General features: G+C 35.2%; 2 protein-coding genes across 2 annotated transcripts; both read left to right on the top strand.

Moving 5' to 3' along the window:
* The first annotated feature begins 8,641 nt into the window (after positions 1-8,641).
* Positions 8,642-10,578, top strand: LOC137407168 (uncharacterized). Its single transcript, XM_068093768.1, has 4 exons — positions 8,642-8,909; positions 9,029-9,136; positions 9,325-9,429; positions 9,689-10,578. The coding sequence occupies exons 1-4, from the start codon at positions 8,642-8,644 to the stop codon at positions 10,576-10,578; spliced, it is 1,371 nt and encodes a 456-aa protein (XP_067949869.1).
* Positions 10,579-11,216: 638 nt separating this feature from the next.
* LOC137407169 (uncharacterized) lies at positions 11,217-12,296 on the top strand. Its single transcript, XM_068093769.1, has one exon. The coding sequence runs from the start codon at positions 11,217-11,219 to the stop codon at positions 12,294-12,296; it is 1,080 nt and encodes a 359-aa protein (XP_067949870.1).
* Positions 12,297-13,507: the final 1,211 nt, after the last annotated feature.

A 13,507-nucleotide genomic window follows, 5' to 3' on the forward strand; every position in this document is an offset into this window, starting at 1 on the left:
TCGTTATTCTGCCTGAATGAGCACAGCCCGGCTCAGCTTAGCTCAGCCCTAGGCTCAGATCTCAGTAGATCACATTCCACAGCAATATGGCTGAATCACTTGGTTATTCGAAATGTCAGTTTAAAAAGCTAAATTTCATTGGATTGAGCCCAAAATTTGCCAACCTTTCAACCATCACATTTTGAAATCAAATGTTTTGACTTTCAAATTGTGTGGCCGATCAGCTCGGTTGGTTAAAGTGTCAGTCTAATAAGCTGAATGTCAAGGGTTAGAGTCTCACATTGGCCAAAATTTTAGCTGTCACACTTCTAATTATTTTTAAGGAAGATTTTTGCTAATCCGGTTAAATTTCCCAGCTGGTTAAAGTGTCATGCTAATGTGTTGAATATCATTGAATCAAACCCTGTACGAGCAAACTATTTGGTTGTCTGTTTTGATATCGTATTTAAGGTGTATTTTTTAATATGGCCAAATCGCTTAGTTGTTTTGAAGTGTAGGTCTGAATACCTGAATGTCATTGGACTGACTCCAAAATTGGCCAAGATTTTAGTCATCAAATTTGGAAAATGTAATTAAAGCACATGTGGCTGATCACCTCTGTGGGTTATAACTTCAGTCTAATAATCTTAATATCATAGACTGAAAGCTAAAACTTACCAACATTTTAATAATCTCTATTGAAATCTATTTTGCAGCATTTTTTGTAATATGGTCAAAAGTTTCAGCTGATTAAAGCAACAGTCTCATGGGCTGAACTTCAAGAATTCAAACTCTATATTGGCTAAATTTCAGTCATCTCCTTTTAAAATCAAGTTGTTTGACCTTCCTATGTTGTGGGTGATTAGCTCAGTTGGTTAGAGCATCAGTCTAGTAAACTGAATGTCATTGGTTTGAGCTCCATATTGGCCAACGTCTTAGTTGTCTCATTTTTAAATGGTAATTCGGATAATTCCACAATTGTGGCTAATTACCTCTGTTGATTATAACATCAGTCTAGTAACCTGAATTTTTTGGATTCAAGCAACAAATTTACCAACGTTTTAGTATATTAGTTTTCAAATCCTATTCTTCACCCTTTTCATTATGTGGCCAGTTACTTTTGCTGGTTAGAGCAACAGCATCAAAAGCCAAATTATATAAAAGGTTTCAAGTTTCATACGATCAAGCCCCATATTGGCCATATATTTGGCCGTTTTTTTCAAAATCAGTTTCAAAGCACTTTTGTTAATCTGGTTGAACCACTCGGTTGATTAGAGCTTCAGTCTAATAAACTGAATGTCATTTATTAAAGCCCATTTTGGCAAATAATTTATTGATTTGATTTCGAAATTGTTTTTGCAGCACTTCTGAATTGGTGGATGATTCAGACTAACATTTGTTACTAGCAAAAGTTACTCAACTCTTTTGTGTAAATTTTTCAACACTGAGTATTGAGATGGTAGCAGATATTTTAATAAAGTGCATATGCAATTTGTGTGAAGTAACATAACATAACTTTATATAAAACAACATCATATTATTCAATATAAAATAAAATATGTATATGTATATCATGATATCTATAACATCATAATAGCATACGAGTGTATAGATTATTAGATCTTTTAATTTCTGTCATTGGAAATATATTAATAAGTGTTCAGGTTTCTGTAATTTTTATTTAATTTACGCTGTTATCTTGTAACAAATGTGTTGTTATATATAATATATTACTTTACTAACAATTAATGTTACATTAATATAATAATATGGTGTGGTAATAAAACTTTATCTTATTGCTAAACAACCTCAAAGTTTATGTCGTTCTTGTGACATTTCTGGCTTACGCCACAAATTTATGTTCCACAATCTTATGTTGTGGCAGGTTAATCAACGCAGCTTTATTCATCCTTCATGAGCAGCAATGTTGGCAAAGTCGTAGGCATGAGAGTTCTGGCTTAAAAAACCAGACAGCATAACACAAATATTATTGACCATGGCACAACGTCTGTTCAAAGCGACAGTTAGAAATCGAGTAAAAAAATTGTTTTGAATGAGATTTGAACTCGTGACTTTCAGCATTGTGGATTGACGAGCTTTAAATTTTAAGTGACCGGGGGACTGACATGCTAGAATAATTATGCAGGTAGTTTTTTGTGTGATTTGTTGACACACCTGATGATATTTCACTACTGTAGTGAAATATCATCAGGTGTGTCAACAAATCACACAAAAAACTACCTGCATAATTATTCTAGCATGTCAGTCCCCCGGTCACTTAAAATTTAAAGCTCGTCAATCCACAATGCTGAAAGTCACGAGTTCAAATCTCATAGCTAGTATCGTGATAGTCTAGTGTGTAACACACTAGACTATCACGATACTAGCTTTAATAAAGGTATCTTCAGTGTCAATAAGTAGCCATAAAACTGTTAATAATAACATAATGTGAGATCATGAGCTGCCAACTTTGTTATTCTTGCAAAACAAGGTAAAGTTGTAACCTAGGTTTTTGAGACCTTTGGGTTATCTATGAGAAGTGTTAATTGTATGGTACTTTTAAGGTGCTTGTATTTGGTTTTGTCTTGTATTCAAGGTGTACTTGATTTTGGTGCTTGGTGTTTGGGTGCTGTGGATTTTTGTACGAGTAAGGGTAAGTTTAAGGTGCTTGGAATCTATCATACATCCCTTATATAAAAATGTCAAATTTATGACCGCTTCCTCAACAATATGACATATGGTATGTTTTATTCAAGGTTGCTGTGCTAAAAATCACCAGAACTAGACATCTTTGTATATCATTTTAATTCAGAATTGTTGAGCAGTTCAAATATTCTAAGCAAAGCTATATATTTTAACTGTATATTGCTTTCATTCAACAAAAAGCAAACACGTATCTATTGTTTATGCAAATAGCACAAAAAAGGAAGGGGTGAGGGTAGTTGAGCATTGGTTATTACCCAAATGGTGGAACTGAACTCTTTGTAGAGATCGATGTTGATCTGTTGGAGAAAAGGGCTGTTGGGTTTAAAAAATGAAAACGAGTTTGCTCAGAGTTTTGAGATTAGAGTTCGGTTTAGCTTGTAACTTTTCATAGGCAAAGAACAAAATATTTCTATTGAATTAGATGAAAAGAGTACATCGGAAGCTTCAAAATAACTTATATACAGATTTACTCGCTTAGAGCTAAGCTGATATATGGGATGAGATAATCTTACAAACAATAACCAGCTTCGAGGCGGTCATGATTTTACGTATTTTATATAATTATGGTTAAGTCATTATAGTTGTAATTAAATTATTTATTGTCTGCACTAAATATAAGCATTGAATCAACCAATAATAATATATGTAACATTTATATTGATTTGATAAAAGTTAAAGGAAATAGTGTTTTAAGAATTAAAGAAAATATTTCTGTGCTTATATCAATTTAAACATCAGAAGTGAAATTAGGATAAATAAATGGTATTACAGTTTTGAACTAGTACCAAGTTACATAAAAGTGTATAAATAATAAATCTACAGAGAGTATTAAGTGTGAATGTATGATAGACATTTATAAGTGTGTTCTTAACTGTATTGTCATTTGTGTTAGGAAGAAAGTGTCAGGCGGCTATGTACTGTTATTGTCAGTTCTCAGCAGTAAGCTACATAGGCAGCTGTAACGTCAGCAATTACAGTATTCTCAGTATCTTCAACCAAACAGCTCAAAACCATATCTAATTCATCAAAAGTATTAGCCAATTTACCAGATTCAGTAATTCACCATCTCCAAGCATGATAGTTGATGTTGTAGCATCTGATGGTTTAGTTGGTGTAGCAATTACTAGGACAGGTTTAGTTGCTTGAAATGCTGATCCGAAGACTCTTTCAATGTCTTCAGTGCTGACCTCTGACTCACTCTTCGAACCACTCTTTAACTCATCCTCTGAGTCACTCTCCAAATCACTTTCTGACTTACTATCTGATTCACTCTCTGACTCACTCTCTGACTTAAAGTTTTCAACAGCTTAAAGTTGTTGAAAAGCATCTAATTTCCCGATGTTAAAGGAGAGTTTACGGGCTCATTATATTCTGGTCTAGTTATTTATTCAATGTGTTATCCAAACAGATCTACAGTGAGCTTATCTAAGCGAGAGATGGTGTTACTTAAAGTAATCACATGATGTAGAGCTGAATCAGCTTATTTCACTTTGCATATTCCCAGTTTGTACAGAGTTTGGTTCTGTTTCCTTCATCTTTGTTTTTGAGAGAGATGAGTATGCCTATGCACCAGCAGCCTAGGTATGAACCTTGCCATAGAGGTACTTTTTCTGAACCTAGAAAAATAGAAAATTAGATATGAGTTTCTGTTGGCTGAAACCATCTGATATTAATCGGATTATTTCATAACTCTATGCCTTTAAATTGCATTATTCAAGGTCATGAGAAACTAATCTCACTGCATTTTTGTGCTGATGATTTATCTTTGCATTTTAAATATGCTTACTTGTTTGAATGATCCAGTGATGTAGTAATTTTATTGAAAATAAAAAAGTGTTCTCCCTCTCGCAACAAGTTTTGATCCAACTTGTTCCAAATAACACTATGAAAAATATTTAGATAGGTATCTCTGTGCATGTTACACTTAAAGCAGAAGATTTTTAGTAGATGAGTTTCAAGAGTTTGCAAATGCTTGAATCATCCCATTACAACTTAGTCACAGTTCTTCTGCACCATCTATGGCTTCTTATAATTTAAGAGGAACTAGGCTAAACAGGATATGATAACGAATTGCTATATCTATTTTAGCAGAATTTAACAATTTGGAATCTTTTTTCCTTTACAAAACTCACAACTTGCAACATTTTCAAAATTAATTGTGACCAAAATTATTTATTTCAAAAACTTTTTAAAAATAAACTTTACAAACTAAAGAAAATATTCATAAATTCCTATTCACTACAAAAATGTTAAAAAATCTAGCTGCAACTGTGTCAATGACAGAATGTTTTTACGCTTCAGCATTTTATTTCTCAGTCAACCTCAAAAAACTTTAGGTTAACTGTTGCTGACCGAGCAGCAAAAGCCTCAATTTCAAATAACTAAATCTAGAATTAAACATACAATGTTGTGTTCTGTATTTTAAGTTTTATCTTTACATATAAGCTGATATTTTTCAACTTCTCTTAACTTATACTCTGTGCTCACTTTCAAATTTGGTACTTTCATCAAATTAAACTAAGTTGAGCCATAGACAAATCATTAACCAACATTTTAATTAAAAATTGATACAGGTTAGGGTGCAAATGACACGTACCAACTTCCAATACTGTGGAAGAATATTTATGTATGTTATTTGGCACTTACTTCCACTGAGTTTGTTTAGACTAACAGCAAACCTCCACAGAAATACCTCCTTCTGCTGTCAACTACCAAATGCCATGGTTGGTTCTACCTCTTGGTAAACATCTTGTTCTCTTTCTGATTTCTATTGTTTCTCCCTAACTAATCAATCCTGCCTGAGTTTTATGAGAATTGTTTAGAAGATCTCTCAAACATCGAATAGAAGACTAGCTCTTCCCTCAACAACAGGTCACAAGCTGTTTTCAAACCCAAGTTGTTTGTTTTTAGAAACAGTTACAAAGATTTATCATACTACCCATGCTGTTTAGAATCAGACACGTCAAAGTTTCATAAACAAAACTAACCAACTGATAATTACTCAGTAAATTATATCGGAGACTGGAAAAAGCTGCTCTTAAAAACTTTTTCATTCAAAAGAGGATGTGGTTGTCTGATTTCTCTGTTTGTGATTCCAAGCTTGTACACAAGTCTGGTTCATCTGATTTTAGTAAAAATAACTCAAATATTTTATAGATGGTTTTAATGCTTTTTAAAGTTTTTCAAACCTTCTACTTTTGACTCACAGTTCTACAAACTTTATAGCTCACTCACAATACTGATTATAGTTGGTGTTAGGGTAAAAGGATGGCTACAGAATGCTTAAATTGGTAAGAGACGATATACAAATGTATTACTGGCTAGATTCAAATGTTTTGACGTTATTTTGTATATTTTACTGACGTATATATAGCTGTAGTTGTAGATTACCGTAAAACCTCTGATTGAATGACCTGAATAATAATTAAAACCTCTACTTGACCAACCGCCACTATGAGAGAATGGTTGCAAAATAAAGCGGCACCGTCTATTTAAACGCCACCTCCATTTGACCGCCACTTTGACTATTTTTGATCTTTATTAACCCACAATACCAAGTGATCAGTAGAGGAGTGTCCATATAGTTGTATTAATAATTAATCGTTTCCATTAGTAACAATTAACTCGTAACAAGTAAAAGTATCACAGTAACAATTCTCTCGTTGTCCAACTCCAAAACTTTTCGTTTTTTGTTAAATATTTGAAAGCAACACCATAAAAATTATCAATAACGGTTTCAGGTTAAGAGTAGATCCTTGTTTAACACGGTCGTGATACTTCAAAGTACATATACTTATATAAAGGATGGTTCAAATTTGCGTTAGTAGATAAACTTTTACAGCTTTATTAACCTTGGAAATAATTAATATCTGTCTCAGGCTAATAGTAGTTACTTGTTTAATGTGATTTTAGTAAGTCGAACAACATGCATATAAAAACGGTTTGCAAGTTTTGGGCCAAAGGTTACGTTTAGGGAGCAAAACCTTTATTTATGCACTGCATTTGTGCTAAATGCAAGTAAAAGCTGTGCTTTGAAAAAAAAATAGTTTGAACACTAATATCGACTAGTTCAGTAGTGCAGAAGAAGAGTTGAGGCCAGAAGATATTATGGAATGTATTGGAAAACTAAAAGAGGTTCGTTCTATCAAAAGCATCAATCAGAGCGCAGCTCTCCAAGCAAACGATGGAAATATTTGTTGTTAAAACATTGATTTTGGTTTCCACATGTTATATAAGTATGGTTCATTTAGATCATTTGTTTATGAATACATATTTGTAGCATTTGGTAGATTATCATTATATAACTCATAAATTTACAAATTTATTGCTTAATAACTGATAGCATAATTGCGGCTATTTTAACACGGCTTACAAAAGATCGATGCTCATAACTCCTCTTTTATTGCATATAAAAAGCTATTTTTGGCTGCAAACTGCAACAAACATTTCAATTAGTGCAATGAGCTTCAATGCAACATTGGTAAATATAAATATAAAATCAAAATATGTCTTCAAATTTAAAATAAAATAAAAATTGAAAATGCTAACAAATAGCAGAAAAGGACAAGGCTATAATATCATTGCAAGTCATTTGCAAGCAATGGATATCAACTGGTAGAGGTATTTCTCTATTTCTAGATGCACCTTTATCAAAAAATCTTTGACAAGTTAGCGATAGGTTAGCAGGTTTACTGCGTCCAAAAAGTTTAATATCGCTCCAACAAAAAAGAGAGCAAATTATAGCCAACATTCACTTTGCTCGTAATAGGGCTAAATTTATCTTCTCAAAACTCTGACGAGCCGTCCAAAAAGTATACTGCCAGCTTCTATTTGAACACCGCCTTTAATGGACCACCACTATTTATAAAGAAAGAGTGGAAAAATAGGGTGCCAAAGCATTCAATTAGATGTTTTACAGTAAGTTAAACAGTTATGATCATGCTGTCAATTGTTACTGCTGACTACTTTAATTACATCATGTACTATTAGTAACTATGATGTGTCCAAGAATGCGCAGGTTGATTATAGAGAGCATATGTCAAGTCTTCAGAGGTAAAACCAAAGCTGGCATCACTACTCATAACGTTGTGAGCTAAAGGGGCAACAAAAAACCTACAAATCACCAGTGATTATACAAGCAAGTTGATTGAGCATACTTATTCAAGCAGTGCTATAATTGTCACATTAGACAATGTAACTAGTATATTCATTTTATATAAACATTGTTATATTTTGGTTATTACTGTATGGTAGTAAAGTATACTTGTACTGCAATCTGTTACTTATAATTTGGTATTATAAGGATGTATATTATTTTAAATTATAATGTACAGTATATCATATTTGTGGCTGGCTTTTATGTAACCTTTAATCAATCATGTTATCTTATATTTAGGTCTACATTAGATAACACAATTTATACTGCATTGTGCTATATTGTATTATTATACATGTAGTATAATACAATGGTTATCATATATGCTGCACATTTTATGTTCCAATTGAATATGTTAGAATGTGCAATAAAGTAACACAGCATATCACAATAAATTCAATTATATTCTAGTATATTTTATTCTAGTATACTGCCCTAAGCAAGCAAAACGCCCTATCTGACCTTTTTTTTTTCAAAGTTCACTTTTTTGTCCTTATCTGTGTAGTCTATGTATATATAGTAACCTATGCGTGCATGTATTATTTTATAAGCCTATATCATTTACTTTTGCTACTGCATGTAATACTATTACTCATTCTGTGTACAAGTACAAGTAATTGCTGTCTCATGGATTGCTGTCTTTGTGTTTCCTACCTAGTGGTTACGCCATTCATTACGTCATTCATTATGTTATACTTATTATTGTGTCATTCGAATACAAGCGGTCTTGGTGTCAAGTTAGCTGGTGCACTATACAAGGATAAAACTACTTATTACAAGCTATTTCGGTTATAAGAAACAATGGCAGTAAAACTATCTGATTTAATCAAATCTTACGAGGACAATAATATCAGTGGAGAGTTCGGCACTTGGATCAGCAAACTAGACCTGGTGGCTGAACTACAAAAAATAGAGGATCTTAAAACAATTGTACCGCTATTCTTAAATGGCTCAGCATTTGCTTTGTATGAGCAGCTGTCTGAGGATGTGAAGGGTGACTATGTTAAGCTGAAGAAAGAACTACTGACGGCATTCAGCATAAATATATACAGTGCCTACAGTCAACTACGTGAGCGAGCCTTGAAAGATAACAAACAGTAGACGTTTACCTAGCAGATTTGAAAAGGCTTGTAGAATCTATGGGACAGACTAATCCAGAACCGCTTCTCAAATGTGCTTTTATGTCAGGGCTGCCATCAGAGGTAGCATGCCAGCTTAAGGCTACAGCTGCCGTAGAGGAGATGGGGTTAAGGGAAATTGTAACTAGAGCTCGAGCAATTCTTTCTTCAAATTCAGGTGCGTCATCTTATGTATGCGGTGCTGCTACACATGACACACGTAATCAACCAGCAATGGGCGTTCAATGCTATGCTTGCTCAGGTTTTGGACATTGCCAGACATTGTCCTACAGGAAGAAAAATGAAAAGTTTTTCTAGTAAGCCAACTTGTGGTTACAACCGCAATAACATCGGTCATATAAGCAGAAACTGGACAGCTGAGGAGCAGCAGGGAAACAAAAATGGGGGAGTCTCAGCGTCGCATGCTTTTTCCAACAACCAACACTAGAGACGATGCTGCCAATTATATTTGTGAGGCTTCATAGACTGTCCATAAAAACTCTAATTGATAGTGGATGTGAGCAGTCGGTAATCTCAGTTAATGTTGTTCGTAAATTAGGTCTTGGCATAAGAGGGCAACAAAGGACAGTAAATATGTTAAATGGAAATAGCACGCAATTCTGTGGAGAAGCTGACATCAATGTAGCTATAGACCATTGTGACACTATTCAGTTACGTTGCTTGGTAGTACCTGAGTTAGTATGTGGGTGCGGGTTGATTTTTGGTGTAGACGGAATCTACAAACTTAAAGGTGTGACAATACGTGCAAGAGACAGGGTAACATTTGGATGTGCATCACAACCTGTGGTTGCTATGTTATATGAAGATAACTCCGAGTTGAAAAAGCCTGAGACAGACTGTTTTACTATTGAAGATACTGACTTTAAAGCTGTATTTGATGGAACTAAGTGGACGGTAGTATGGAAATGGAAAAGCCACGAACCAGAGTTGAAAAATCAATGCGCTGAGCATGCTATAAACACATACTATAAAAAACAATACAGCTGTGAGATTGAGCAGTGTATCTCAAATGGCTGGCTGGAGCCACATGATGTGAAGATTCATGGCAACGTAAATGGCATAATTCCACTGATGGCAGTCTTTCAGTCAAACATAGGTAGAAAGGTGAGACCAGTGATGGACTATAGCAGGGAGTTAAACAAGCATGTGAACAGCAATCCTGGAAATGACGGAGCTATATGTCAAGAAAAACTGAGGCAGTGGAGAACATTAGGGGACAATGTGTGTATGTTAGATCTGAAAAAGGCATACCTAAAACTTCATGTGGACAGTTCACTACATCGGTTTCAAGCTGTTCGATTCAATGGTCAGTTATATGTGATGACAAGGTTAGGGTTTGGCTTGAATGTGGCACCTAAGATAATGTCTCGTATTTTAGCGAAGGTTCTGTCAATGGATGAGAAGATAGCCAAAGGCACAGATCATTACATAGATGATATTGTGGTAAATGAAAATGTTGTGTCAGCGTTGAAAGTGAAGGATCATCTGCAGAAGTACGGCTTACTGTCAAAAGAACCAGAAAGTCTGTCAAGCGCACGAGTACTGGGTTTGAGAGTAGAGGCTTCCAATAGCGGTACTCTCAAGTGGAGTAGAGACTGAGCTGCCAGAAGTGCATTCCACTGTGACCAAACGAGAACTGTGCTCAATATGTGGAAAGTATATTGGTCACTATCCAGTAGCAAGGTGGTTGCGAGTAACATGTAGCTATCTCAAAAGAGAAATTAACGCTTATGGGTGGGACGATGAGGTACCCAGTAATGTCAAGAAGAAATTTGATGAGATTGATAACAGCATACACTGCCTGTAACTGGCCAATGGAAAGTACCTGCATCTGAGAATGATAAAGTGTGATGCGATGCTAGCAGCTTGTCAATAGGAGCATGTGTCGAGATTGATAATCAGATAGTAGAGGATGCAAGTTGGTTGAGAGGTGTCAAGAATGGGGCCCATATCAATATGGCAGAGTTAGAAGGAGTTGTCAAAGCAATCAATATGGCTATGAAAAGGAATCTCAAAAATGTGACAATTTTGACAGACTCTGCCACAGTATTTGGATGGGTGAAATCTGTATTACAGGACTGTGAAAGACCAAAGGTGAGCGGCATCAGTGAAATGCTGGTGAAACGACGCCTCAATCTACTAAATGATCTAATCAGTGAGTATCATTTGGTCTTACAAATAACTCTCGTAAAGTCTGAAGACAATAAAGCTGATGAACTGACTAGAGTTCCCCAAAGATGGTTGGAGAAATGAGTATGTGCTGTCAATCTCCAACAATTGTGCTGTCAAATCTAGAAGAGAAACTGCATGATCTACATGAAGCTCATCACCTAGGCGTTGATCGTACATGGTATCTAGCCACAGAAAGGTTGGGGTCTACTGTAAAAAAGAAAGACATTGAAGAAGTAGTGAAGCGCTGTCATGTGTGCAAACGAGTCGATCCTGCACCAGCTCATTGGGAAACTGGTCAAGTAGACGTGGAAAGTGATTTGTATCGTTTAGCAACTGATGTAACACACTACCAGGGAATCCCGTACTTGACTGTTATTGACTGTGGACCGAGCAGGTTTGCAATTTGGAGAAAGTTAAGAAACGAAACTTCTCCCGCTGTCATGGAACAGTTAGACCACATATTTTGTGAGCGTGGTTATCCAGTAGAAATATTGTCAGATAATGGACCTTGCTATAGATCGTTCAAGCTTCTTCTTGACAAATGGGGTGTAAATCATATCTACAGCTGTGCTTATAGAGCTTCTGGCAATGAAGTGATAGAACGCAATCATCGTACTATTAAACGCATGCTTGCCCGCTCCGATGGCACTGTCAATGACATGCTATATTGGTACAACAATTCTTCTAATGCCGATGATGTTGTGCCATTTAGGAGATTGTTTAATTACAATCCTCAGAAACAAGAAACTACTAGAATATCGGCTAAACGGGACATTAGTTTAAACCCTTACAAAGTGGGTGACCAGGTATATGTAAAACCAGGTAACGCCAAGTGCACATCAGTATGGAAAACTGGTAAGGTAACTTCCTTGGTATCGAACACAGCAGTTAAATTGGAGGACATGACTCGCCATATAGGAGACATAAGACTTTGTCGGAGAGTTGATAAACAGTCAGTTACTTTAGACTGTGAGTTAGACATAGCTAACACTAATACTAACGAGTCAACTGAGGGTTTAATAAACGTTGAAACTCCACCTGTAACTAAAGACAGTCACAACAATTATTCAACTGCAACTAACAATGCCACTAGACCAGCAAGGGCTAGGAAACCCCCAGATTTTTATGTAGCTGGTTTTAATTGATCTTGAAGATCAGGGGAGGTGTAGTCTATGTATATATAGTAACCTATGCGTGCATGTATTATTTTATAAGCCTATATCATTTACTCTTGCTGCTGCATGTAATACTATTACTCGTTCTGTGTACAAGTAATTGCTGTCTCATGGATTGCTGTCTCTGTGTTTTCTACCTAGTGGTTACGCCATTCGTTACGTCATTCATTATGTTATACCTATTATTGTGTCATTCGAATACAAGCGGTCTTGGTGTCAAGTTAGCTGGTGCACTATACAAGGATAAAAGTACTTATTACAATCTGTAAGTTAGGTTGAAATCTAACATGTCCCAAATTTCATACTCTTGAGACCACCAGAAATAGCATTTTTCACCATGTGCAAAACGCCCTATCCTCATTTATCACACATAAAGTGGCAATCTAAACGCCCTTTCTGCAGATAGGGCGTTTTGATTGGCCTGAATACACACAAAGTTGGGCATGATGAGCAGCATTATGTAATCACATAGTATATAAACAAAGGGAAGCAAAACTAAAGCAGATATATATATTTGGTTGTTTTTAAGGCGGCTTTAACGAGCTAGTGCACTTCTAAGTGCTCAATCATATTGCTATATTTTTATCATAATATATTTATTATGACAAGGCGATATCTACGTGTAAGTGACATAAGTCTAGACTCGAAAATCTGACTCTGAGATTAGATGAGAAACTTGTTTTAATTACACATCTGTGGAAAGGTTTTGCTTTCTTAAAATACTGACATTATTGCACTCAATTTTTTGTTTTAAATTATTTTCAATAAAAGCGTTTGATCATATTAAAACTACTATTTTACTTCCTCCTTTCATTTCATAACACCAGGTTTAAATGAGACTTAGATCTTTGATCATGTCATAACTTTTGAGCTGAAGGATGGCAATCACAGGACTTTAATCTCTGTGTTGGCTAAATGAGTAATAAGAATTGCAACATTTATTCTTTTGCTGACTAGTTGCAGATTAATATCAGGATTGAACTCGTAATCTTTTGATAATCCAGTCATAGCACATGGCCTTGTGGCAAACTAACAATGAGAAATCAGTCCAACTAAGAAATCAAAATGCCCTATCTATTGGTCTATTGGTATTCTGTTGGTGTATTCTGTCTTTTGTGGTCAAAATTGTATCTCATGGGTACTTAAGGGCATGATTCTGATGATCTTATCTTTCATAGATG

This window comes from Watersipora subatra, chromosome 10 (genome assembly GCF_963576615.1).
Source record: "Watersipora subatra chromosome 10, tzWatSuba1.1, whole genome shotgun sequence".
NCBI classification, from domain to species: domain Eukaryota; kingdom Metazoa; phylum Bryozoa; class Gymnolaemata; order Cheilostomatida; family Watersiporidae; genus Watersipora; species Watersipora subatra.

Excerpts from the sequence above, each read along its gene's own strand:
- LOC137407169 (XM_068093769.1), top strand. The coding sequence starts at position 11,217 with ATGGTTGGAGAAATGAGTATGTGCTGTCAATCTCCAACAATTGTGCTG.
- LOC137407168 (XM_068093768.1), top strand. The coding sequence starts at position 8,642 with ATGGCAGTAAAACTATCTGATTTAATCAAATCTTACGAGGACAATAAT. Across the intron at positions 8,910-9,028 it reads CAGTGCCTACAGTCAACTAC|GGCTGCCATCAGAGGTAGCA; the intron begins GTGAGCGAGCCT and ends CTTTTATGTCAG. Across the intron at positions 9,137-9,324 it reads AATTCTTTCTTCAAATTCAG|AAACTGGACAGCTGAGGAGC; the intron begins GTGCGTCATCTT and ends TCATATAAGCAG.